We start from the raw sequence: 27,767 nt of genomic DNA on the forward strand, positions 1-27,767 counted from the left end.
AAGGTCAGCTTTCCTGCCATGTGGGGCCTGCCCCGCCTCGCCCGAGAGAAGGACCCATGTGTGAACATGGCTGCCTCCTCTCTCCCTACACCCACTCCTAGCCAGAACTCCTCCAGGAGACAGCTCCCTCCAGGGGACAAGTGGCTCCATCCAGAGCCAGGGCCAGCACTCCCCTCGCAGCCCTAAAGGCCTGTCCTCAGAACACAGGTGCCTTCCCAGCACCTGAGCTTTGCTGAAGACGCAGGAGGACCCCCTGGGGTTTAAGGGGCCCTGCTGGGCAGCCAGGACTGCCTGGATTCCAAAGGATGCACCTCCCCCAACCCTTTTTTTGACCTGCCTGAAAATGGGGAGGCTGCACTGCCAGAGCTTTGGCAGATGACCATGCCTGTGGTTGTGACTAAACCCCACAAGGACAGGCCATGCCCATAGCACACAGCCCAGCCAGTGTATCCTGGGAACACACAGCAGAGATCTCCCCACCGCTGCCTCCAGGCCCCGGAGCGAGGACACACCTCATAGGCGTAGACGTTGCCAGTCGTCCTCACAGCCACGATGTGGGTGTTGTTGGTGAACACGGTAAATAGCACTGGGCAGTGGTACTTCCCTAGAGAGAAGGCACACACAGGAAGGCCAGTCACCTCTGTGGGCTGTGAACATCCCAATGAGGACCGCGGGGGGCCAGGGCAGGGCAGAACTCAGCCAAAGTCAGCAATGGGAGGCGGTGGAACCCCCTATCAGCTGCCAGAGCAGGGAACCGTGGGGACAGCTGCTCACCCCCTCAAACCCCTCCGTACCATTAGGAAACTCCTATTCATCCTGCAAGACCCAACCCCTGCATCTTCCTCAGATCCTCCAGCCCACCCCTGGGTGACCACCATGCTAGCCTCCCGAGCAGCTGGGACTATAGGCGCACATGCGTCACCATGTACAGCTAATTTTTGTATTTTTAGTAGAGACAGGGTTTCACCATGTTGGCCAGGCTGGTCTCGAACTCCTGACCTCAACCTCTCAAAAAGTGCTGGCATTGCAGGCATAAGCCATTGTACCTGGCCTTGGTTACTGTCTCTCTGCCTGTAAGTCCCCACCCAGTGGCCAGGGGCCCGGTCAAAGAAGTACCCACTTCTGGGGGAAAAAAGTGCGGTGGGGGGCTCAGAGACATCAACCACATGTATTTGTGGGGACTTTTTCTTAAATGAAATCCTGATTTGAGGCCAAGTTAGGGCCTCAAATTAGTCAGAGTCTCAAGTTAAAGGTGGCTCACACCTCTAGTCCCAGTGCTTTGGGAGGCCGAGGTAGGAGAATTGCTTGAGGTCAGGAGTTTGAGACCAGCCCAGGTGACAGGCCGAGACCCTGTCTTTTCTTTTTTCCTTTTTTTGAGACAGTGTCTAGCTCTATCACCCAGGCTGGAGTGCAGTGGTGCAATCACAGCTCAGTACAGTCTCAACCTCCCAAGCTCCAATAATCCTCCCACCTCAGCCTCCCAAGTAGCGGGGACTGCAGGTACGCTCAACCACACTGGCTAATTTTTAGGTTTCATTTTGTAGAGACAAGGTTTCATTATGTTGCCCAGGATGGTCTCAAACTCCTGGGCTCAAGCAATCCTCCCACCTTGGCCTCCCACAGTGCTGAGATTGCAGGCATGAGCCATGGTGCCCAGTTGTTTTTTTTGGTGGGGGAATGCTGAGGAGGGAGGATCACTTGAGTCCAGGACTTCAAGACTAGCCTGGGTGACATACGGAGACCGCATCTTTACAAAATAAAAATTAAAAAATTAGCTGGGGCTGGGCGCAGTGGCTCACGCCTGCAATCCCAGCACTTTCAAGGCAGAGGCGGGTGGATCATCTGAGGTCGGAGTTTGAAACCACCCTGACCAACATGGAGAAACCCCATCTCTACTAAAAATACAAAATTAGCCAGGCATGGTGGCACATGCCTGTAATCCCAGCTACTCGGGAGGCTCGGCCAGGAGAATCGCTTGAACCCAGGAAGCAGAGGTTGCAGTAAGCCAAGATCACACCACTGTACTCCAACCTGGGCAACAAGAGCGAAACTCCGTCTCAAAAAAAAAAAAAAAAAAATTGGGTGAGCATCGTGGTACATGCCTGTGGTCCCATCTACTTGGGAGACTGAGGTGGAAGGAGCACTTGATCCCGGGAGGTCGAAGCAACAGTGCACGGTGATCATGCCACTACACTTCAGCCTGGGCAACAGGGCAAGACCATGTCTCAAAAACAAACAAAAAAAATCCTTCTGATGTGAAAACTATTTTTTTAATTGGGGCTTCAGGATCATGCAAGGGGGTAGTGGTGTGAGCAAAGAGAGAACTTCACAGGTGGGAGGCGCAGGGGCTGGAGTTGGTGATGGGCACAGGGGAAGCACATCACACCTACTCTCTCCACTTTCACACACAGGGAATTCCAATTAACAAAGAGGCCGGGCGCAGCGGCTCACACCTGTAATCCCAGCACTTTGAGAGGCCAAGGCTGGCAGATCACAAGATCAGGAGATCAAGACCATCTTGGCCAACATGGTGAAACCCCGTCTCTACTAAAATACAAAAAAGGAACTGGGTGTGGTGGCGTGTGCCTGTAGTCCCAGCTACTTGGGAGGCTGAGGTAGGGAAATTCCTTGAACCTGGGAGGCAGAGGTTGAGGTGAGCTGAGATCGCACCATTGCACTCCAGCCTGGGCGACAGAGCAAGACTCTGTCTCAAAAAGAAAAAAAAAAAAAAAAAAAACAAAGAAACAAAGCAGGCTGGCCTGTAATCCCAGCACTTTGGGGAAGCTGAGGCAGGTGGATCACTTGAGCCCAGGAGTTTGAGACCAGCCTGCCCAACATGGTGAAACCCATCTCTACAAAAACCACAAAAATTAGCTGCATGCGGTGGTGGCGCCTGTAGTCCCAGCTACTTGGGAGGCTGAGGTGGGAGGATCTCTTAAGCCCAGGAGGCAGAGGTTGCAGTGAGCTGAGACTGTGCCACTACATTCCAGCCTAGGTGACAGAGTGAGACCCCGTTTCAAAAGAAAAAAGGAAACAAAACAAAAGAAGCTGACTGCCAGGTCAAAGTTTAAAAAAAAAAAAAAAAAAAAAAGGCCAGACCTCATCCCTTCCTCAGTGGCTCCCACCTTGGAGCGGAAGCCCAAGTCCTCCCATGGCTCCCAGGCCCCACAGGACTGCTCTGCACCCCGTCCCCACCCCTGACCTCTGTCACCACATCTGCTGCTTCTACCGCTAGCACATGCTGTTCCAGCCACACTGGACTCCTGGCTGGGCACAGACACCTTCAAGTACGTGCCCACCTCAGGGTCTTCGCACTGGCTGTGCCGTCGGCCTGGCCCTGCACTCCCCCGATCCCCACATGGCTCTCCCTCCCTGCAGCGGGTCAGGGCGGCCCTCTCCCCTCGTCTTGCTGTGCTCTCCACACAGAAGCAGCCTCTGGCCCACCCTGCTGAGCTGCTCTCTGGTATTCTCCCCCACCAGAATGCACACTCCTCTCATTCCGGAGAGACGCAGTCTGTTGTGCTGTTTGCACATGGCAGGCACTCAATAAACACTTGCTGAATGAGAGACACACACTGCTGATCACAGAAGCAGCAGCCTGCCCTCAGCCACCAGGGTGGAGCGCCCTGTCCTCCACCGATGTCAAAGACGTGCTGAGGTTCACCCATACATTCACCTGCGAATGCGGCACCCACTGCGGACCGGGCTCTGGGCTCAGACAAGCAGGGCAGAAGGGCCTTGGCCTCACATGCTACAGCATCTCCCTGGAATGCACACACCCAGTGAACATGGACAACCCCTAAACCATGGCATCTCCATGGGCAAAAGACCTGGGCTAGAACCTAGCACAAGATCACCGCCTGGGCAGGGGTGGGCTGCAGAACTCATTCAGGCCTCTGGCCACAAGAACAGTGGAGGGTGTGTAACAAGCATGAAGCAGGAGCTACAGCACTGGGCTGGGCTCTATGAGCCGTGGTAAAGAAAAGCCCAGCCCAAAAGCTACTGGACAAATCCCTCCAGATCACCCCCATCCCCCACCCAGCCGCCACCCTGGTTCTCAGCATGAGCAATTTTTGCCTCCAACAACAAACGGACCACAGCCTCAGCCAGAGGGGGTCCATGCCCTGCAGATCCAACCATGCCCACGAAGGTCACTAGCAGCTCACAATGGCCCGATCGCCTCTGTGGGAAGTTCCCAACACCTGAGATTCTGCCCCCACCCTCCCCAAGCTTAAAACTTACCCAGACCTTTGAGAAGAAATCCTGTGACACCCTTTTTTTTTTTTTTTTGAGACAGTCTCACTCTGTTGCCAGGCTAGAGTGCAGTGGTGCCATCTCGGCTCACTGCAACCTCTGCCACCTGGGTTCAAGTGATTCTCCTGCCTCAGCCTCCTGAGTAACTGGGACTACAGGCACCTGCCACACCCGGCTAATTTTTGTATTTTTAATAGAGATGGGGTTTCGCCATGTTGGCCAGGATGGTCTTGATCTCTTGACCTCGTGATCCACCCACCTCGGCCTCCCAAACCGCTGGGATTACAGGCGTGAGCCACCGTGCCTGGCCCTATGACACTTTTGGCAGAATTAAAAGCAGGTGTTCAGGCCGGGTGCAGTGGCTCATGCCTGTAATCCCAGCACTTTGGGAGGCCAAGGCGGGTGGATCATGAGGTCAGGCGATCAAGACCATCCTGGCTAACACAGTGAAACCCCATCTCTACTAAAAATACAAAAAATTAGCTGGGTGTGGTGGCGGGTGCCTATAGTCCCAGCTACTTGGGAGGCTGAGGCAGAAGAATGGCGTGAACTGGGAGGCGGAGCTTGCAGTGAGCTGAGATGGCACCACTGCACTCCAGCCCAGGCGACAGAGCGAGACTCTGTCTCTAAATAAATAAATAAATAAATAAAAGCAGGTGTCCAGCTTGGTCAGAAAGCAATGACTGATTCCGTATGAAACCTGGTGAGAGCTGGGACCTTGGGTCAGGAGGCCAAGCCCAGAGGTGGCTGTGATAGTTTCACTCACCCTCACTGTTCTTGGCAAAGTTCAGCTTGATCAGGGACCTCCCGTCCAGCTTCTGGAAGAAGCACAGTCAATAATTAATGAATAAGTAACTGATGCACAGAGATGCTGGGGTCAGACAAAGATGGCTGGAAAAGTCTCTGACTAGCCAATCCTGTGCAGCTCTGGACAAAAGGGAAGGCCTCGGCCGGGCGCGATCGCTAACACCTGTAATTCCAGCACTTTGGGAGGCAGAGGCAGATGGATCACGAGGTCAGGAGATCGAGACCATCCTGGCTAACACAGTGAAACCCCATCTCTAATACAAAAAAAAAAAAATTAGCCAGTTGAGGTGGCGGGCGCCTGTAGTCCCAGCTACTCGGGAGGCTGAGGCAGGAGGATGGCGTGAACCCAGGAGGCAGAGCTTGCAGTAAGCTGAGATCGCAGCACTGCACCCTAGCCTAGGCGACAGAGCCAGACTCTGTCTCAAAAAAAAAAAAAAAAAAAAAAGGGAAGGCTCCAAGACCCTGCAAGGACGTCACAGGGGCCGTAGGATGGTGTCGGGCAGTTGTGTTTATGTGGCATCCCCACCATGCTCTGAGAAGAGCCATCACAGGTGACCCCGAGCAGAGGACCAGGCCACAGGGTAGTGTGTGTTATACTTCTGCGGGGTTTGAACATCTTTACGGTGAGCACCGATTACTTCTAAAATTAAAAAGTGAACATATTTCTTCAGCTAGAGTGGGGGGGACACATGGTTCCACCTTATTATTCTGTTATATCAATTTTTTTTTTTTGAGACGGAGTCTCTGTCACCAGGCTGGAGTACAGTGGCACGATCTCAGCTCACCGCAACCTCTGACTCCCTGGTTCAAGTGATTCTCCTGCCTCAGCCTCCCGAGTAGCTAGGACTACAGGCACCCGCCACCACACCAGGCTAGTCTCCTGACCTCATGATCTGCCTGCCTCAGCCTCCCAAAGTGCTCGGTCATATGAATATTTAAGAAAAACAAAACACTGAAAGTGGGGAGAAAGTAAGAAATACACCCTAATGCTAAGAATGGTTGTGCTGGGAAGGTGGGACTCTCTATTTTTCTGTTTCTGGATGTTTTTTCTTTTTTCTTATTGCCCCTATCCCAGGTGGCGGGTACTGTTCTCAGTTTCTGTGGTGTGTCTGCAGTGCAGCTCTTCCACAGGAAACTTCCCCATAAAACAAAGTCTGGGCAACCAGAGGCGGGAACTGCTGGGGGCGGGGCTGTGCGGAGACCCTGGAAGGGAGGCAGAGCTATGTGCCACTGGGGAGCACCTCACTCAGGGTCACAACCTAGCAGCTGCTGCCACCTGGTGTGGGCTGAGACCAACTATGCTTACCCAGGCGCAGGGGAGATGTAGGGGGAGCCTCCTGGGGCTGGGCTGTAAGCTAGCAGCAGGCCCTTGTGCTGCCCTCCCCGCCCTGCCTGCTGCTGGCCAGCCCAACTGACCACATCTGCTCCTCCAACCACCTTTGTTCCTTCCTTTGTCATTCAACTACCCCCACCTCCCTACATCACTACAGGTGTGGAGGAGACCACCGGTGGGCCAGCAGGGTCCCTATTCAGACACAGGACCTGAGCAGAGAGACTCCCCCACACAACAGGCTCCTCCCGAGGCCCCAAAAGTCACATGGGCCAGACAGCTCTTGGCCCAGGAACTCTCTTCGGAGGTTTGGCTAGCAAGGCTCTGCTGACACCCATAGGTCTGGCCAAGCAAGCCCAAAGCAAGGTCCCTTCCAGAGCAGGCCAAGGGAGAGGCGCAAGCACAGGATAAAGATGTGTGTGGCGCTCCTGCAGACTCACCCCAACATGATGCAACAAAGAAACGGCGGCACCTCCCTGATGTAAGCCCTAACAGCGTGGCTAACTGCCAGATCAGACTTTGTGGGTGCAGGGGCCAGCACAATCGACAAGTTTGGGAACCCCAAAGAGTACCTATGAAGCAAAACACCCGAAGTAGCAAAACGTACCCCAGCTGCAACCAAATGACAGCATCCACTGGGACAGCAGAGGCCATGAGGGCAGCCACGGACAGGAAAACCCCACCTACCCCTACCTCGCCACGAGGCTGCTCCGTGAGGCAGACACCCAGCCACACAGGGCACAGGTAGGCAGCAGGGACCCCTGCTGAGAAGAGCAACAGAGGATGACTTCCCAGACTGAGGCACAGACCTTGGGGGAGGACCCTGGGATCCAATGTGGCTCCCAGCAGCAGACATCACAGAAACACAGTCTTTAAGTGACACAGACGAAAGAAGAAGAGTGCCCTCCCTAAAGAGGCAAGGCCACAAGCCCCCTACCCAAGCATCTGAAAGAGACAAGCCACAGGCTTTAGCAGCTGGTCCAAGAACACTCAAAACCAGCCCCCTGGCCAAGTTCCCCTTGTATTCGAGAGCAGGGAAGCCTTGGAGGAGCGCCAACTCCGTTTAGAAAGAGTCCCCAGAACCCTGCAGCCCGCAGAACATCACAAGGGCCGGAAGAGCTGAGACAACACAGATGGGCTGACAGCTTCTCTTGCTGGCCCAGTAGGAAGGGTCATATTGTCCAGGGAGCTCCCTTCCAACGGCTCCAGCACAGGGAGCCCGCTTGAGTCCTGACCCTCCTTCTCGCTTGCAGTTTGAGCTCTTGCCCCAGGCCACAGGAAAGAGGTGGAGGAATACATGCAAGTGTCCAACAGGAAAGGCGCAGTCACTGGTAAAACACACTAGATCTCCCTCAGAACCAGGCTGCATGATGTCCCCCCAAAACTGACACTCACTGGGAACCTGTGAATGTGGCCTGCCTTGGATATAATCAAGGGTTTATATAAGGTCTTTGCAGATAGAATCAAGTTCAGATGAGGTCATACTGGATCACAGCTATGGCCCGAGAAAAGACATGCACAGGCAGGAAGCATTTCCAGAAAGGAATGGGTGTGGGCAGAGGAGGGGAAGACTGTCCCTCCTCACTGGGTCCCATGAACGGTTCTCTCCCATGTTCCCGTGTTCATGAAAACCACCAGAACAAAAGCAGAGTGAGAGGACAGCGCGCACCAGCGTCACTGAAACTCCTGCACAGCCACCTACCTCTCCATTGCTGGGGTTGGTCCCGTACTTCTTAAGCCACGGAACAATGTTCCTGAAGGGAAGAGAGAACAGAAAGCATCGCCAGGGTGCTCAGGTGCCACCTGGTAACAACACCGTGGTCTTGCAAGGCTGCTTCCAGGTTAGAGGCCTGTGAAGGAGTCTTGCTTCACTTTAGGACAGGAAGAGCTCCTCACCTTGTCTCAGGAAGTTGGGGGTATTTGTGGATACACAGGTTTCAAAATATGTTCAGAGTTATTATTGCAGTTATGTATAAACAACAAAAACTACAGGTGAAAATGAGTAAGTAAATGGTTTGGGGTTTTTTCTTTGAGACAAGGTTTCGCCTCATCGCGCAGGCTGGAGCGCAGTGTTTCAATCATGGCTCACTGCAGCCTCTAACCCCTGGGACTCAAGCGATTCTCCCACCTCAGCCTTCCAAGTAGCTGGGACTACAGGTGCACACCACCATGGCTGGCTAATTCTTGTACTTTTTTGTAGACACAGGTTCTCACCATGTTGCCCAGGCTGGTCTCAAACTCCTGGGTTCAAGAGATCTTCCTGCCTCAGCCTCCCAAAGTGCTGGGACTACAGACATAAGCCACCACTCCCTGTCGTAAATGTTGATACATCTGTACAATTAAATACTAAGCTAGCATCAAAAACTATACTTTCAAGCCAGGCACAGTGGTGTGTGCCTGAAATCTCAGCTACTCAGGAGGCTGAGGTGGAAGGGTTCCTTCAGCACAGGCATTCAAGAGTGCTGGGATTACAGGCGTCAGCCACCACCTCTACTACAAATTTTAAAACTTAGGCCAGGAGTGGTGGCTCACACCTGTAATCCCAGCACTTTGGGAGGCCAACGTGGGCGGATCACAAGGTCAAGAGATCGAGACCATCCTGGCCAACATGGTGAAATCCCATCTCTATAAAAATACAAAAATTATCCAGGCGTGGTGGCACGCACCTGTAGTCCCAGCTACTCAGGAGGCTGAGGCAGGAGAATTGCTTGAACCCGGGAGGCGGAGGTTGCAGTGAACCAAGACCGTGCCATTGCACTCCAGCCTGGCCTGGGTGACACAGTGAGACTCCATCTTAAAAAAAAAAAAAAAAAAAGACTGAAACATGAAAAAAATGACAGAAGCATATGCTGGAACGCAAAACTGGGCATAATGCTTCCAAATACTGCACACAAAAGGTACGTGCCATAATTACGGCTCGCTTTCATAAAGTAAAAAATATGCAGTTCATTACCATTCTAAAACAGATCACTGTGTCCAATTAGAACACTAGGACCCCCACATGGAGGGGTGTGGGGTGGTCTACCCCATTCCAGGCAGTGACAGCAGCACCTGACAACTAGAGCTGCCTGCCTAGGGGTCACAGCAGCACTGCTGCCATGTCCCCAAGGCCCTAGCTGTTACTTCTGTGTCCCCAAGAGCCCTATCCAAGGGTCCCCTTCCTTAATGGGTGTTGAGAATCTCACATTTGTTAGATCAAAATTCAAGGAAAAACTCACAGCAAGTCAAAGACGACGCCATCTGGAGTGCAGACTGGGTAGACAAAGGGCTGCAGAGAGAGACTGAAAAAGGACAGAGTCATTACTGGTGAGTTGCCAGGCACCCTGGTCAGGATGTGGGCTGGCTGAGCCTGGCATGGTGACCTCCTGAGATGCTGTCCCAGGGAGCCCTCTCTGGGCAGCCTGGCCACCTCCCTCTCTCACTAACCTTCTCCTCCAACTACAATAGTGGTTGTGCCACCCCTGGTGAAGGACCAGAGCAGGATCCAACACCAAGGTAAGCTCCTACCATCATGACGAGGACTTCCCATCTTCTCCCAACGTGAACTGAGGGGCCACATCTTCAAAGCACACTTTTACAAATAACCCCACATCCACAAGGGACACATTCACTATCAGACAGCATCAGAGAACAATTCCAAGGGAAAGGTAAACTTGCAAAACTCTTACCTGCAGTGGTCAAAAGGTAAACGACGAAAATTTGTTTGTGGGAGATCTGTTTAAAATGAAACAAAAAACAGAAATCTTACTCTGTGAAGTATTTCATCTACGTGCTCTACTAGCAATTCAGTTACAGCTTATGAAAAAGTTCATGGCCGGGCGCGGTGGCTCAAGCCTGTAATCCCAGCACTTTGGGAGGCCGAGATGGGCGGATCACGAGGTCAGGAGATCGAGACCATCCTGGCTAACACGGTGAAACCCCGTCTCTACTAAAAATACAAAAAAACAGCCGGGCATGGTGGCAGGCGCCTGTAGTCCCAGCTACTCGGGAGGCTGAGGCAGGAGAATGGCGTGAACCGGGGAGGCAGAGCTTGCAGTGAGCCAAGATTGCGCCACTGCACTCCAGCCTGGATGACATAGCGATACTCTGTCTCAAAAAAAAAAAAAAAAAAAAAAGGAAAAAAAAAGGAAAAAGTTTGTGCGTTTCAGTACAGCAATTGCTGTGGATTAAAAACCTTTTAATAGATATAACCAAAACACTTGGGGTACATCGAAAAGAACTTAAGGGAAAAGTGCGTACTTTTTTAGTCCCATTAAAATTATGACAGTGCTCGTTATTGTAGTCTTGATAGTTTTGACAGCTGAAAATATTATCATTATTTTTATTCCTTATAAACTTAATAGAGAAAAAACATTTAAATGTACATATAATTTTGTATTTTATTTACTTATTTTTTACTTAGCTCCCAGTATCGGGGAATATTTTAATCTACATTTTACAAAAACCACCACTAAGAAGCAGCATGTTCTTCTTTCTTGAGTATATTTCTCTTTCGTGAACTGTGTCCTCGGCCCATTTGTCTACCACAGTTTCCGTGTTCTTGCTGTCTGTTTTTACAGCTCACTGTATCCTGAAGACACTGTTCCTTAATACCACTCCCTCAACAGGGAACAGAAAGACTGCAAGCCTTACCTGGCTTCTTGCCACCATAAAAGTGAGTATATTCGGCACAAGTAATGTACCTGAAGAAGAGAGGAAGATAATGCTATGACCACCACCTTTATACAGAGAACAAAGTCTTTCAAAGTGAGTAATCTTTGCTTATTCACCATATGTTTATTAAACACCTACTATGGGACGGGCATGGTGGTTAATGCCTGTAATCCCAACACTTTGGGAGCCCGAGGTGGGTGAATCACTAGAGGTCAGGAGTTTGGGATAAGCCTGGCCAACAAGGTGAAACCGCGTCTCTACAAAAATTACAAAAATTAGCTGGGCGTGGTGGTGGGTGCCTATAATCCCAGCTACTCCGGAGGCTGAGGCGGAGAATTGCTTGAACCTGGGAGGCGGAGGTGACCTGAGATCGCACCACTGTACTCTCACTCTGTCCTGGGCGACCGAGTGAGACTGTCCCAAAAAAAAAAAAAAAAAAAAAACAGGCCGAGAGTAGTGGTTCACGCCTGTAATCCCAGCACTTTGGGAGGCGGAAGCGGGCAGATCACGAGGTCAGGAGATCGAGACCATCCTGGCTAAAACGGTGAAACCCCGTCTCTACTAAAAATACAAAAAATTAGCTGGGTGTGGCGGTGGGCACCTGTAGTCCCAGCTACTCGGGAGGCTGAGGCAGGAGAATGGCGCGAACCCGGGAGGCAGAGCTCGCAGTGAGCCAAGATCACACCACTGCACTCCAGTCTGGGCAACAGAACGAGACTCTGTCTCAAAAAAAAAAAGAAAAATTGCTTATCTGAACGCCAGTGCTTGTTTAGCTGCTAGAGAAATAAAAAAACCCTGTGGCAGTTAGGATATAGTTTATTCTTTAGGCGTAGGGATGGGTAACTTAACCAGGGAAGTTGTCTGGCATGACTGTAGGTTCTATTTATAATTTGGTATCTTATTGCCACAGAGAGTCTGTTTCGTCAATCTTATTTCTATTTCTTTATTTTTATTAAACATTAGCCACCACGCCCAGCTAATTTTTTTTTTTTTTTTTGTATTTTTAGTAGAGACGGGGTTTCACTGTGTTAGCCAGGATGCTCTCATCTCCTGACCTCATGATCCACCCACCTCAGCCTCCCAAAGTGCTGGGATTACAGGTGCGAGCCACCGCGCCGGGCCCCTAATGATCTCTAGTTCAACGTTAATGCTGGTCAGTTGTTGTGTCTAGGCCACAAAAGGGAGGGGGATATAACAAAGTACAGCTGACCTGCATCTCATTATGGCCAGGAATTCAGTTTTAAGGTTTTCCTGAGGTTCTCTTAGCCACAAGGGTGTCTGCTCAGCCAGGAGGGGGATTTAGGATTTTATTTTTAGCTTACAGGGAGGAGCAGGCTCAGGAGCTGAAAATCAAGAGTTCTGTTTAAGGCATATTAAATTTGAGGGTGCGGTGGCTCACGCCTGTAATCCCTGCACTTTGGGAGGCAGAGGCGGGTGGATCACCCGAGGTCAGGAGTTCGATACCAGCCTGGCCAACATGGTGAAAACCTGTCTCTACTAAAAATATAAAAATTAGCCGGGCATGGTGGCAGGCGCCTGTAATCCCAGCTACTGGGGAGGCGGAGCTGGGAGAATCACTTGAATCTGGGAAGTAAAGGTTGCAGAGAGCCAAGATGGCACCATTGCACTCCAGCCTGGGCAACACAGCAAGACTCCATCTCAAAAAAAAAAAAAATTGAGATGTTTATCAGTCCTCCAGTAGAGATATCAAGTAAGCCACTAACTACACAAGACTGGGGAAAGCAGCTTACAGATGACTGGGAAATTGTATCACTCACAGAGAATGTTTATGGAAAAGAAACCTATGAGATCTGAAAAAAGGGAGGAGGGTCCAGAAAGGAGGCTGGGAAAAGAGAAGTCGCTGAAGTCGATAGAAAACAAAGAGCACAGGAAATCCCAGATACCAAAGGAGGGCTTCGGAAGGAGGGAGTGGTTAACAGTGTGACATACCGTTGAGAAGCCCAACAAGATGAGGACTGAGGCTGCCCTGGCGCGGTGGCTCACGCCTGTAATCCCAGTACTCTGGGAGGCCGAGGCGGGCGGATCACCTGAGGTCGGGAGTTCGAGACCAGCCTGACCAACATGGAGAAACCCCTTCTCTACTAAAAACACAAAATCAGCGGGGCCTGGGGGCACATGCCTGTAATCCCAGCTACTCGGGAGGCTGAAGCAGGAGAATTGCTTGAACCTGGGAAGCGGGGGTTGCGGTGAGCCGAGACTGCATCACTGCACTCCCCAGCCTGGGTAACAAGAGCGAAACTCCGTTTCAAAAAAAAAAAAAAAAAAACCGAGGACTGAGGATTGAATACTAGAGTTAGCAACAAGAAGTCGCTGGGAACCTGACAAGGGGCAGTTCTGGGATCGAAATTCTGGCTTGAGTGGTTTCAAGAGACTCAGAAAACAGCATGAAACCACGGGTCTCTAACTTGTTCTTAAATCACAGCGGCAGCGGGAGGGGAACACGGGGCATGGGTGGATTTTTTTGTTTTATTTTATTTATTATTTTTGAGACAGAGTCTTTTTCTTTTTTTTTTTTTTTTGAGACGGAGTCTTGCTCTTTCGCCCAGGCTGGAGTGCAGTGGCCGGATCTCAGCTCACTGCAAGCCCCGCCTCCCGGGTTTTACGCCATTCTCCTGCCTCAGCCTCCGGAGTAGCTGGGACTACAGGCGCCCGCCACCTCGCCCGGCTAGTTTTTTTTTTGTATTTTTAGTAGAGACGGGGTTTCACCGTGTTAGCCAGGATGGTCTCGATCTCCTGACCTCGTGATCCGCCCGTCTCGGCCTCCCAAAGTGCTGGGATTACAGGCTTGAGCCACCGCGCCCGGCCGAGACAGAGTCTTGCTCTGTCGCCCAGGCTGGAGTGCAGTGACATGATCTCGGCTCAACGGCAATCTCCGCCTCCCAGGTTCAAGCGATTCTCCTGATTCGGCCTCCCGAGTAGCTGGGATTACAGGCGCCTGCCACCACGCCCCGCTAATTTTTGTGTTTTGGGTAGAGACGGGGTTTCACCATGTTGGCCAGGCTGGTCTTGAACTCCTGACCTCAGGTGATCCGCCCGCCTCAGCCTCCCAAAGTGCTGGGATTACAGGTGAGCCACTGCGCCCGGCCTAGTTTGCTTTAAATAGGAAGGCTCTGCAGCACGTGTGCAGGCTGATAGGCATGAACCAGAACACAGCGAGACGCGAAGTACGGAAGAGGAAAAGACTACAGAGGCAAAGCTCGCGAGCAGACGGGGGACGGTCCGGGCAGAACTAGAGTAAAGGAAGACCGGGCTGCGCTCAAGCCCGCAGCTGACGTCTTCGGAGCCGCGGCCCCCCGGGAGAGCGCGGCGGCCAGAGGGTCATTACCCTGACTGGAGAGAGGGCGGCAGCTTCCGGGAGGAAGTGACCTTTGGGCTGGGCTCTGGGGACCAGCCGAGAGGGAAGGCAGGCGGCGAGCAGGGCGGGACAGGCGGTTTACTGAGGCAGAGCGGAGCGCCGCTCCCGACTGCGGCTCAACTTACATTTTGTCCTTCTGGTGCTGTCGCTTCCCCATGGCGGCGCGGCGACAGCGACTACCGAGCACAAAAAAGCAACCGCTGACCACTCAGACCATGGAGCCACGGCCGAGTTCCGTGACTACTTCCGGGTTCCGTGGCTCGCCCCGGAAACAGGCGCTTGGCGTGCTGGGAATTGTGGTTCGCTAGCGCTAGGTGCGCATGCTCGGAAGGATCGCCTGCCCAGTATGCGGTCCTAGCTAGGCGTGTTGTGTCTGGCTGGCGCCTTCTCGGGGCAGAGCTCCCTCAGCCTCGCCCATCTTCTCGAAGGGTCTCTGTCTCTCGACCGCCTCGTCTACCCCCTCAGCCACGGCTCAGGGCCATTACCATACTTTCTCAGGTCTTATTTTATTTTCGAGACAGGATCTCGCTCTGTCGCCCAGGTTGGAGTGCAGTGGCGCAATCACAGCTCACTACAGCGTCGACCTCCCAGGCTCAAGCAGTTCTCCCACCTAAGCCTCCCGAGTAGCTACAGGCACGCGCCACCACACCCGGCTAATGTGTTAATTTTTTGTAGAGACAAGCTCTTACTATTTTGCCCAGGCTGGTCTGGAGCTCTTGAGCTCAAGCAGTCCTCCCGCCTTGGCCTCCCAACGTGCTGGGATTACAGGCCTGAGCCTCCGCGTCTGGCCAGCACTCAGGTCTTTTTCAATGTCCTCCTAGAGCTTCAAGTCTCATGAGCCTCCACCCCAACCATTCCCGCCTCCGTGGCCGACTCCTTCAAAGCCATATACCACGCTCATTCTACTCGCTCACTTCTCATTCTCTCTGCATATTCCGTCAGCACTGCCTCCAGGCCCCTTGGAGGCCCAGCAGCAGGTGGCCATCAAGTCTAGAAGTCCAAAACCCTGCCTGATCCCTTCCTTCTCTTCTGCCAGACTCTTGCCTTGGGTCAGAACAGTACCTTGGGCCCCTAACTACACTCAGGCCCGGGGTAATCTTGCCTAGGCTCCTAATTTTAAACGCCACTTATATCCCATGACTCCCAGTACTAAGTCACGAGCACTCCAGGTTCCTGATCTCCACTTGGGTAGCCGGTGATCTCAAATTTAACATGTCTGGACGGGCGTGGTGGCTCACACCTGTAATCCCGGCACTTTGAGAGGCTGAGGCAAGCGGATCACTTGAGGTCAGGAGTTCAAGACTAGCCTGGCCAACATGGCGAAACCCTGTCTCTACTAAAAATACAAAAATTAGCCGGGTGTGGTGGCGGGTGCCTGTAGTTCCAGCTACTCAGGAGGCTGAGGCAGTGGGAATTACTTGAACCCAGGAGGCAGAGGTTGCAGTGAGCCAAGATTGTGCCATTGTACTCCAGCCTGGGGTGACACAGCAAGACTCTGTCTCAAAAAAAACCAAAAAAACAAAAAAACTGGAAACATGTCTATGAGAGCACAGCTAAACGACCCCTGGTACAGCCATGCAGTGGACTATTTTGCAACTGCTTAAAGGAATGAAGTAGATATCCCAAGAAGTAAAGACATCCCAGTGGTTTATTTATGGAAAAAAGCAAGTTGCTGAGAAGAAAGTGCAATGTGACTTACTCGGGTTAAAATTTTAATGTGTGTGTGTGTGTGTGTGTGTGTGTGTGTGTGCAGAGACAAAACATTTGGAAGGGTACATATGAAACTCATAGCAGCAGTGGACTCGTATTTTATGTATTCACTTTTGTATTGTGAACTTTTTTCCATGGAACATGGTCTGCATTTGTAGGAGTTTAAAAACCAATTAAGGCCGGACGCAGTGGCTCATGCCTGTAATTCCAGCACTTTGGGAGGCTGAGGCAGGTGGATCACCTGAGGACAGGAGTTGAAGACCAGTCTGGCCAACATGGTGAAACCCCATCTCTACTAAAAATACAAAAATTAGCTGGGCATGGTGGCATGTGCCTGTGATCCCAGCTCCTTAGGAGGCTGAGGCATGGTAATCGCTTGAACCCAGGAGGCAGAGGTTGCAGTGAACCGAGATTGCGCCACTGCACTCCAGCCTAGGCAACAGAGCAAAACTCCGTCTCTAAATAAGTGAGCAAACAAATAAATACAAACCAATTAAAAATAACCCATTTGTGGTGATGCACCATGATGACTCAGTCAGAAAACACAATGCACCAATAACCTAAAAATTAACCCCATTGGAGAAATATTTCAACAAGCAAGAACAGTTGAGGCCGGGCGTGGTCACTCACGCCTGTAATCCCAGAGTCTTGGGAGGCTGAGGCGGGTGGATCACGAGGTCAGGAGATGGAGACCATCCTGGCTAACATTGTGAAACTTTGTCTCTACTAGAAATACAAAAAATTATCCGGGCGTGGTGGCGGGCGCCTGTAGTTCCAACTACTCGGGAGGCTGAGGCAGGAGAAAGGCGTGAACCTGGGAGGCAGAGCTTGCAGTGAACGGAGACACGTCAGTGCACTCCAGCCTGGGCAACAGAGTGAGACCCCATCTCAAAAAAAAAAAGAAAAAACAGTTGAGTAAATGATGTTCCACCCATTTGATGGAGTATTTTGCATCTGTTATTATTGGTGAAATTAAAGATTCATGATTATTTTTGAGACGGAGATCAAGACTATCCTGGCTAACATGATGAAACCCCATCTTTACTTAAAAAAAAAAGAAAAAAAACATTAGCCAGGCGTGATGGTGGGCGCCTGTAATCCCAGATACTCGAGAGGCTGAGGCAAGAGAATCACCTGAACTTGGGAGGGGGAGGTTGCAGTGAGCCAAGATGGCGCCATTGCACTCCAGCCTGGGCAACAGGAGCGAAACTGTCTCAAAAACAACCAAAAAAGCCAATTTGGTAAGATTTCCATAGCTAAAATGAATATCTTCCTACAGCCTTGAAAGTACAGGATTTTCGGCTGGGCACGGTGGGTCACGCCTGTAATCCCACCACTTTGGGAGGCCGAGGCGGGTGGATCATGAGGTCAGGAGATGGAGACTATCCTGGCTAACACGGTGAAACCCCGTCTCTACTAAAAATACAAAAAATTAGCTGGGTGTGGTGGCAGACACCTGCAGTCCCAGCTACTGGGGAGGCTGAGGCAGCAGAATGGCGTGAACCCGGGAGGCGGAGCTGGCAGTGAGCTGAGATCAGGCCACTGCACTCCAGCATAGGCGACAGAGCAAGACTCCCTCTCAAAAAAAAAAAAGAAAGAAAGAAAAGAAAAAAAGAAAATACAGGATTTTCATTAATTTGGGGTTTTTTTGTTTTTTGTTTTTTTGAGACAGGGTCTCATTCTGTTGCCCAGGCTGGAGTGCAGTGGCGTGATCATAGATCACTGCAGCCTCAACCTCCTGGGCTCAAATAATCCCCCAACCTCAGCCTCCCAAGTAGTTGGGACTACAGGCACATGCCACTACACTCGGCTAATGTTTAAAAATTTTTTGTAGAGATAAGGTCTCACTAAGTTTCCCAGGCTGGTCTCGAACCCCGGGGCTCAAGCGATCCTTCTGCCTCAGCCTCCCACGTAAACTGTGACTACAGGCATACGCCACCACATCTGGCCAACTTTGGGCTTTTTGATAGGTATATAACACTCATCCTAGCAATCTTAACATGTACATATTTCATTACTAAGAGAGTCAAAAACACTTTTTAATGCTTTGCTTACTCCTTGGATGTCCTCTTGGGTAAACTTTCTCTCACCTAGATTTTTTTTTTTTTTTTTTTTTTTTTGAGATGGAGTCTCACTCTGTTACCAGGCTGGAGTGCAGTGGCGTGATCTCAGCTCACTGCAACCTCCGCCACCTGGGTTCAAGCAATTCTCCTACCTCAGCCTCCCAAGTAGCTGGGATTACAGGTGTGCACCACCATGCCCAGCTAATTTTTGTATTTTTAGTAGAGACAGGGTTTCACCATGTTGGCCAGGATGGTCTCAATCTCTTGATCTCATGATCCACCCACCACGGCCTGTGAAAGTGCTGGGATAGGCCCGGCGTGGTGGCTCACGCCTGTAATCCCAGCACTTTGGGAGGCCGAGACGGGCGGATCACGAGGTCAGGAGATCGAGACCATCCTAACTAACACAGTGAAACCCTGTCTCTACTAAAAATACAAAAATTAGCCGGGCGTGGTGGTGGGTGCCTGTAGTCCCAGCTACACGGGAGGCTGAAGCAGGAGAATGGCGTGAACCCAGGAGGCGGAGCTTGCAGGGAGTGGAGATCGTGCCACCGCACTCCAGCCTGGGCGACGGAGCAAGACTCCGTCTCAAAAAAAAAAAAAAAAAGAAAGTGCTGGGGATTACAGGCATGAGCCACTGCACCTGGCCCCTAGATTTTTTTTTTTTTTAATTAAAAAAGTTTTTGAGACAGGGTCTCACTCTGTCCTCCAAGCTGGAGTGCAGTGGGGTGATCACAGGTCACTGCAGCCTCCACCCCCTGGGCTCAAGCGATTCTCCCACTCACGCCTTCCAAGTAGCTGGAACTACAAGGTGTGCACCACCATGCCTGGCTAATTTGAACACCTGAGCTCAGGTGATCCCCCATCTCACTCCTCCCAAATTGCTGGGATTATGGGATTACAGTAGTGTGCCACCATGCCTGGCCAGAAATCTGAATTGTCTTTTTTTAATTGAGATGGAGTCTCGCTCTGTCACCCAGGCTGGAGTGCAGTGGTGCAATCTCGGCTCACTGCGAGCTCTGCCTCCCGGGTTCACGCCATTCTCCTGCCTCAGCCTCCCGAGTAGCTGGGACTACAGGTGCCCACCATGACACCCGGCTAATTTTTTTTTTTTTTTTTTGAGGCGGAGTCTCGCTCTGTCGCCCAGGTTGGAGTGCAGTGGCCGGATCTCGGCTCACTGCAAACTCCGCCTCCCGGGTTCACGCCATTCTCCTGCCTCAGCCTCCCGAGTAGCTGGGACTACAGGCGCCCGCCACCTCGTCCGGCTAGTTTTTTGTATTTTTTAGTAGAGACGGGGTTTCACTGTGTTAGCCAGGATGGTCTCGATCTGCTGACCTCGTGATCCGCCCGTCTCGGCCTCCCAAAGTGCTGGGATTACAGGCTTGAGCCACCGCACCCGGCCAATTTTTTTGTATTTTTAGTAGAGACGGGGTTTCACCATGTTAGCCAGGATGGTCTCGATCTCTTGACCTCGTGATCCACCCGCCTCGGCCTCCCAAAGTGCTGGAATTACAGGCATCAGCCACTGTGCCCAGCCAAGTCCTCTGAATTCTTATTCATTGCTGAATACAAAATGGTACAGTCATTTTGGAAGATAGTTTGGTTATCGTACCCTATGATTCAGCAAGCATGCTCCTTGGTATTTACCCAAATAAGTTGAACAGTTATGTCCACTCTAAAACCTCCACACAGATGTTTATAGCTGCTGTATTCATAATTGCCAAAACTTGGAAGCAACCAGGATATCCTTCACTGGGTGAATGATAAAATGTGGCATATCCAGGAAATGGAATATTATTCAATGCTAAAAAAGATGAACGGCCAGGTGTGGTGGCCTAACTGCCTGCACCTCTTGATTCCCCACTTAGCCTGTGTGACTCATTCAGGTCTGGCCTCCACCTCCAGGCAGTCCTCCATCCCCCAGGCTGGGTTAAGACCTCCTTAGTTCCCAGTGCCCCCGATCCCATCTTCTGTACCCCTAACCAAGCTCAAGGTGGGCACAAGAGATGGTCCCAATGTATCTGCCGAGTGAATGAAAGCCACATCATTCTTATGGCTCTTCTATAAGGTACTTTTCTTTAACTGAGGCCAACAAACTTGTCCTGAGATTTCCTTTCTATCCTCCAAGTGAAGAATTTGGACATTTCAAGATCTGAAGTGAAATTAAACTGGAATGGCCTGTCATGAAACGCAAAGAGTTCAAAGGGGTTTACTCTGGGCTTGAGGGAAATGAAAAAGGAGCATTTTGGGGAGTGTCCCATGTGCCAGGCTCAGTTACCATTTCTTCACAATCTGTTAGTTAATCCTCACAATCATCCTGAGTGCTTATTCTCATTTTACAGGGGAGGGGTCTGGGCTCAGAGGTCGACTGTGTGGCCAGTACCTGTGCCCATGCTGTAGAACTGCACATGAGGTGTGGAGGGGCTGGGGCTGATGTCCCCTCTCTGCCCTGTCTTGCAGCCACATGGTTGATCTGATTCCCTTGGTTCTCAACCCTGGAGGCTTCCATTTCTCAAATGTGGCTGGAAACAGCATGCCCAAGCTCCATTGCCCTGGCTTCCCCTGGTAAGCATGCCTCTGCACCTCCCTGGAGCCAGACACCATCCTGGCTCTAACCCAGTACACTGCAGGCAGAGGATAGCATGGGGAGACATGCCCACAGGGAGAGGCAGGACTGGTGCTGGAGATGTGGGAGGGGCCCTCTGGTTTTCCACCTGTCCTTTGGGAGCCCCAGGATCCTGTCTGGTGCACCTGGGGCTGCCTTGCTTGCCTAAAGTCAAGAAGGTGGAGCCCCTTGGTGCCTTCAACCTCACCCAATGCCTTAACCAGAGCAAACACCGTTTATCTGCTTTATCCATCAAGACCCTGTCTGCAAAGAGGGGTCTGCTGCTTAAAAGCAGAGGGCTGAGAGCCACAGCTACAGGCCCAGGAGAGCCCCTGGGATTGTTCTGAGCAGGGGGCACCCAGGACTGCCTGGAGTGGGGGAGGTTCCCACTGACCGACTTGCAGGGCAGTGAAGGGAAGGGACCAAAGACCCTAGGCATAGTGTAGACAGGGGGTGACGGGGTCACCACGGAGACCATGGTGGTGGCAGTGGCAGAGGTGGCAGCGGGGTCGGTGGCAGGCATGGGGAGGTCGACCGGTCCCGTAAGAGGATGGGTTCTGGTTTCTTCTGTTTTGGCTTCCTTCTCCTCTTCTTGGTGTCTGCAACAAAAGGTGCCAGTGAGTGCCTACCTTGCAGCCAGAGTAGAGTGGGAGCCAAACACAGTGGTGTGAGGTCTTCATGCAGTCCCTCCAACAAGAAAGGGAGGGAGGCCCCAAAGGGCACCATGAACCCCAAATAGCACCCAGAGCCACTGCTGACAGGCACCAACATGCCCCATCTCACCAACCTCACCTTGGGGGGCTACAGGTGCTGCTGGTCCAACAATCAGTGGAGGGCTCACTCTCAGCCCCCCAGAAAGTGGGACCCCCAGGCAAACTGGGCCTCCCCATGTGACATAGAAGTGAGTAGCCCCACACTAGTGTAGGTACCCGCGAACACAAATATACCGAAGGAACTGAGCCTGAATCCAATCGAGCTTTAGAGCAACTGTCCAAGAAATGCAGGCAGAGGAGGAAGCAAGCCAGCAGCAGACCGTAACAGACGCAAACCCGGGAAGTGGGATTGCCAGAGGACAACACCAGACGGGCTATCCCTCCTCAAAGAGGACTTCAACAGAAGTGGCCAAGGACCCAGGGCGATCCCAATGTACATTTCCTGCCCGTGTGGCCACATATGTGGCCCCCTTTCATTTCATTCTCACAAGGGTCCCAATTTAGACACTAATTATACAATCACCCTAGTTAAAAGGAACCTAAGAGGCCTAACAGCCAAACATAATGAATGTGTGAGTCTCACTGGGTCTTTCTAGAAAGACTTTTGTGGCCCATCTAGGAGAGGTGACTATGACCAGCTTATGTCAGAGAACTGTTGTTAATTATGTAAACTGTAACAATGACATTGTGATTATGTCCGCAAATGTTTGTTTTTGTAGTTGTCACTTTATAGAGACAGGGTCTCACTCTGTATTGCCCAGGCTGGAGCACACTGGTGTGATCATGGCTCACCATAACCTCAAACTCCTGGGCTCCAGCTATCCTCCTGCCTCAGCCTCCCAAGTAGCCAGGACTACAGGCATGTGCCATCACACCAGGCTATTTTTAAAAAGTTTTCGGAGAGATGGGGTCTTGCTATGTTGCCCAGGCTGGTCTCCAACTCCTAGGCTCAAGAGATTCTCTTACCTCAGCTTCCCAAAGTGCTGGGATTACAGGCATGAGCTACTGTGTCCAGCCAAATGCCTTTTTTTTTTTTTTTTTTTTTGAAATGGAGTTTCTCTCTTGTTGCCCAGGCTGGAGTGCAGTAGTGCGATCTCGGCTCACTGCAACCTCTGCCTCCTGGATTCAAGCGATTCTTCTGCCTTAGCCTCCCGAAGTAGCTGGGATTACAGGCACGCCCAGCTAATTTTTCTGTATTTTTAGTTGAGACGGGGTTTCACCAATTTGGCCAGGCTGGTCTTGAACTCCTGACCTCAGGTGATCCACCCGCCTCGGCCTCCCAAAGTGCTGGGATTACAGGTGTGAACCACAATGCCCGGCCTTTTTTTTTTTTTTTTTTTAACTAAGATGCATTCTAAAGTAGTCAGAGATACAATGATGTTGAGATTTCCCTTCAAATACTTCAGAAAAAGGCCTAGGGTTATGGAGAGTGAAACACATTTGGCAAGATGGGGACAGTTGCTGAGGCTGATGACAGGTTCTTGGGGGTGTTCCCTGTCATCTCCAGTTTTGTATATGTTTACTTTAATAATAAAAAGTGCTTTTTTTAAGTGCCAAACACAGGGCCAGAGACAAGCCACAGGGCCACAAGAAGGACATGGTTGGTCAGTGCCAGGACTCTCTCAACTTTCTTTTTTTTTCTTTTTTGAGACAGAGTCTCACTCTGTTGCCCAGGCTGGAGTGCAGTGGCACTATCTCAGCTCACTGCAACCTCCGCCTCCTGGGTTCAAGCAATTCTCCTGCCTCAGCCTCCTGAGTAGCTGGGCTTACAGGCGCCAGCCACCGCGCCCCACTAATTTTTGTATTTTTAGTAGAGACGGCGGTTTCACCATGTTGGTCAGGCTGGTCTCGAACTCCTAACCTTGTGATCTGCCCGCCTCGGCCTTGTCCCAAAGGGCTGGGATTACAGGCGTGAGCCACCGCACCCGGCTTTTTTTTTTTTAATTGAGTCAGGTTTGCTGGGTTGCTTGAGCCAGGCCCTACCTGCAGGTCTTCATCCACCACTCCAAAACATTCACCAAGATGAGCAATGAGGGCTCTCTCTCGGGAAGGCAGCCCAGCCTGCTCAGGATCACACAGCTAGGAAGTAGCAAAGCAGAAGTCAGTCTCCTAACTAAAGAATCTAGCTAGGGGCCGGGCGCAGTGGCTCATGCCTATAATCTCAGCACTTTGGGAGGCCAAGGCGGGCGGATCACAAGGTCAGGAGATTGAGACCATCCTGGCCAACATGGTGAAACCCCGTCTCTACTAAAAATACAAAAATTAGCTGGGCGAGGTGGCAGGCGCCTGTAATCCCAGCTACTCAGGAGGCTGAGGCAGGAGAATCCTCTGAACCCAGGAGGCGGAGGTTGCAGTGAGCTGAGATCAGTGCCATTGCACTCCAGCCTGGGTCACAAGGCAAGACTCCGTCTCAAAAAAAAAGAAAAAAAGAATCTAGCTAAGGGCAGCGCCTCTCCTTCTCCCAGGTCCGGATTGCCCAGGCCCCTTCCTGCTCTGGATAAAACTTGGTCCAAGGAGGGCAAATCCAACCGAAAGAGTGGAGGTGGTCATCTAGCCCTCGGCCTGGCTGCATTAGGCTCAGACCCCCGCAGGGCCCAGCACGGGCAGAGGTTGATCCTCACCCCGGGAGTAGAGGTGCACGCGGTGTATGCTCTGCTTCAGCTGCTTCACCCGCTCGTGCATCTCCAGGACGCCCGTGCTGTTGCAATGGTTCAGCTCCTCCTGCACAACACTTCGCCTGCACCAAGAGTGGGAGAGGCAGGGCAGGGGGAGGTCCGGGGCGTGAGATGCCTGCCCGCTCCACTCCCCAGGCTGTGCAGCCTCGGTTTTCTGATAGATCCTACCCTGCGGCCCCAGCTACGCCGATTGCTACCTCTCCACCCCACCCCCAAAGCTCCAATTGTCGGAGGTCTGCCCTAGGGGACGGCGGACCCGGGTAGTGACAGTTTCCACCCAGTCGGTCCCAGGCCCCGCGGCCGCACCCGGAGAAAAGAGAGGAGCCCACGCTGTTCCAATTGCACCACCCTGTCCGCCAGCACGGGTTGCGGTCGAGGCGGTGGAAGAGGCGGCGCAGCGCGCGCTCAAGTGTGGTGTCCGCCTGCCTCTCCAAGTCTTCCTCGGAGATTTGCTGGCAGAAGGTTTCGCTCTGCGGGACCTCGCTGTCGAACTCGTCCAGGATCTCCATGGCGAACACTGCTGGAGAGCCCGGGCGGCCTGGGAGCGGAGCAGGCGTCTGGACGGGGCTCCCGAGGGTCTCGGCGCGCCGACCGCCACCTGCTCCGAGGCCGGAGCGCAGGGTCACCAGGGGCAGCGGGGCCCGTCTTGTCGGACCGCAGGGACTAATCCTCTCACTTCGGCCGCGGCGCTAGTGCGGACTCTCTAGCCTACTGCAACTGCCCCGCCCCGGCCCGCCCCAGCCAATCCCCGCGGAAGTCGGGGGCGGAGCCAACCCCCTGGCGCCGGCCGTACGTGACAATGCCAGTTGCTCTGGGCACGCGCGCTCACGACCTCGAGGGGGCGAACGCGGCTGCGCGGGTCCTGGCCCAGTTCTGTAGGGGCCATAGGGCCTTTGACCTGGGCCCGGCTCTTGGCCGCGCCGAGGACGTGGTTGGTCAGCAACTTCTTTAAGGCCCCACCTCTCGGCAGGCCTCCAGTCCCCTCCGACGGGGGCCCCTCCTCGCTGTCTGTACCCTCCCGGGCCTCAAGCCGCGCTTCCCCCTCATGCAGGCAACGCCTCGAGAACTTCGCTCCGCCCCTAACCCCTCTAGTTCCGACTTCTCCCCCTCCTCTCTCCCCCTCACTCTCCAGCGGCCTCCCCAGCTTCTGTCCTCTCCTCCCCTTTGCAGCCACTTGTTTGCTCAGTACTTGCTGTCGCTTCTTTTTTTTTTTTTTTTTTTTTTTTTTTTTTTTTTTTTTGAGGCGGAGTCTCGCTCTGTCGCCCGGACTGGAGTGCAGTGGCTGGATCTCAGCTCACTGCAAGCTCCGTCTCCCAGGTTTACGCCATTCTCCTGCCTCAGCCTCCTGAGTAGCTGGGACTACAGGCGCCCGCCACCTCGCCCGGCTAGTTTTTGTATTTTTAGTAGAGACGGGGTTTCACCGTGTTAGCCAGGATGGTCTCGATCTCCTGACCTCGTGATCCGCCCGTCTCGGCCTCCCAAAGTGCTGGGATTACAGGCTTGAGCCACCGCGCCCGGCCTGCTGTCGCTTCTTTACCAGCATCTCCGGCCCCTCCTCAGTGTCCTGTTCCTCCTGTTCCACCTCACTGTCCTTTTCCTCTTGCCCCTCGAATGCATTTCTGAAGGTCCTTGCTTCACCGTCTCATCTGGGACGATCTTACACACTTCTTGGTCCTGATTAGAACCCATAACTGACTGAAAAACCCACCTACTGTGTCTCACCCTTCAGCTCCAGACTCACATCCAAATGACCACTGGGGACGATTCTTGGACATCGCATGCTGAACATATCCACATTCACACACAGGTTCTTACCCCTGAAAGCTACTTTTCTTACCCCTCCCCACTCCTGCTTGGTCAGCCACTGACCCCAGCCACTAACAAGGGGGTGCACCCTGGACTGCGTCCTCCCTTGTCCCCTCCTTGTCCCCCATCAGCCCTGAGACCCATGGAGTGTGCCTGAGACGTCTAATCAGATTTTTCTTCTCCTACTGCTAAACCACCAGCCCTCAGCTCTCCCAACATAGGAAGTGGCATTTGTTTCCTCCTGCTTGGGGACAACCAAAGAATGAGGCCTGTCCTGAGCATCTTGTCTAGGAGTGCAGGCAGGGAGACTCGGTCAGGTACACCTGGACTCAAATCTCTATTCTGCTTCCTGCCCGGTGTGACTTAAAAAATGAGTTTTTTTTTTTTTGAGATGGAGTCTCACTCTGTCGCCCAGGCTGGAGTGCAGTGGCGCTATCTCGGATCACTGCAAGCCCCGCCTCCCAGGTTCAAGCCATTCTCCTGCCTCAGCCTCCCGAGTAGCTGGGACTACAGGCGCCGGCCACCACACCCCACCAATTTATTTTTGTATTTTTAGTAGAGAAGGGGTTTCACCGTGTTAGCCAGGATGGTTTCGATCTCCTGACCTCGTGATCCGCCTGCCTCAGCCTCCCAAAGTACTGGGATTACAGGCGTGAGCCGCCACGCCGAGCCAACAAAATGAAACTTTAAAATCTATAGTATGTGCCTTTCTTTTCTTTTCTTCTCTTTTCTTTCTTTCTCTCTTTTTTTTTTTTTTGTCTCTCTTTCTTTCTTGTCGGAGTCCCACTGTGTCGCCAGGCTGGAGTGCAATGGCACAATCTCGGCTTACTGTAACCTCTGCCTCCCGGGTTAAAGAGATTATCTTGTGTGAGCCTCCAGAGTAGCTGGGACTACAGGTGTACACCACCACACCCAGCTAATTTTTGTATTTTTAGTAGAGGCGAGATTTCTCCATATTGGCCAGGCTGGTCTCGAACTCCAGACCTCAGGTGATCCACCCACCTCGGCCTCCCAAAGAGCTGGGATTACAGACATGAGCCACCGTGCCTGGCCAGTATGTGCCTTTTTTCTTTTTTTTTCTTTCTTTTTTTTTTTTAAAGACAGAGTCTTGCTCTCTTGCCCAGGCTGGAGTGCAGTGGCATGATTTCCGCTAACTACAAGCTCCGCCTCCCGGGTTCACACCATTCTCCTGCCTCAGCCTCCCGAGTAGCTGGGACTACAGGCGCCTGCCACCACGCCTGGCTAATTTTTTGTGTTTTTAGTAGAGACGGGGGTTTCACTGTGTTAGCCAGGATGGTCTCAATCTCCTGACCTCGTGATCCACCCGCCTTGGCCTCCCAAAGTGCTGGGATTACAGGCGTGAGCCACTGCGCCCGGCCCATGTCTTTTTTCATACAGGACAAGCACCCCCTTGAGGGTCGAGCAGATCCCTAATCACCCTCCCATCATGTCATTCTAATAACCCATGCTTCACACTTTATACCTTTATTTGTATTTTTTTTTTTTTTTTTTTTTGAGACGGAGTCTTGCTCTGTCGCCCGAGCTGGAGTGCAGTGGCCGGATCTCAGCTCACTGCAAGCTCCGCCTCCCGGGTTTACGCCATTCTCCTGCCTCAGCCTCCCGAGTAGCTGGGACTACAGGCGCCCGCCACCTCGCCCGGCTAGTTTTTTGTATTTTTAGTAGAGACGGGGTTTCACCGTGTTCGCCAGGATGGTCTCGATCTCCTGACCTCATGATCTGCCCGTCTCGGCCTCCCAAAGTGCTGGGATTACAGG

General features: G+C 52.3%; 1 protein-coding gene across 1 annotated transcript in view; it reads right to left on the minus strand.

Moving 5' to 3' along the window:
• The window catches only part of PPIL2 (peptidylprolyl isomerase like 2), a 31,308-nt gene extending 16,615 nt beyond the window's left edge, over positions 1–14,693 (minus strand). Inside the window, exons 1-7 of the mRNA XM_033234108.1 lie at positions 14,546–14,693; positions 11,024–11,073; positions 10,060–10,105; positions 9,610–9,672; positions 8,094–8,145; positions 5,021–5,072; positions 513–604 (exon numbers count right to left, since the gene is read on the minus strand). Coding sequence (XP_033089999.1) covers positions 513–604; positions 5,021–5,072; positions 8,094–8,145; positions 9,610–9,672; positions 10,060–10,105; positions 11,024–11,073; positions 14,546–14,577 — 387 coding nt within the window. The 5' untranslated portion in view covers positions 14,578–14,693. The remainder of the gene's footprint in view (positions 1–512; positions 605–5,020; positions 5,073–8,093; positions 8,146–9,609; positions 9,673–10,059; positions 10,106–11,023; positions 11,074–14,545) is intronic.
• Positions 14,694–27,767: the final 13,074 nt, after the last annotated feature.

Source organism: Trachypithecus francoisi, unplaced genomic scaffold (genome assembly GCF_009764315.1).
Source record: "Trachypithecus francoisi isolate TF-2019V2 unplaced genomic scaffold, Tfra_2.0 Lachesis_group14, whole genome shotgun sequence".
Taxonomy (NCBI): domain Eukaryota; kingdom Metazoa; phylum Chordata; class Mammalia; order Primates; family Cercopithecidae; genus Trachypithecus; species Trachypithecus francoisi.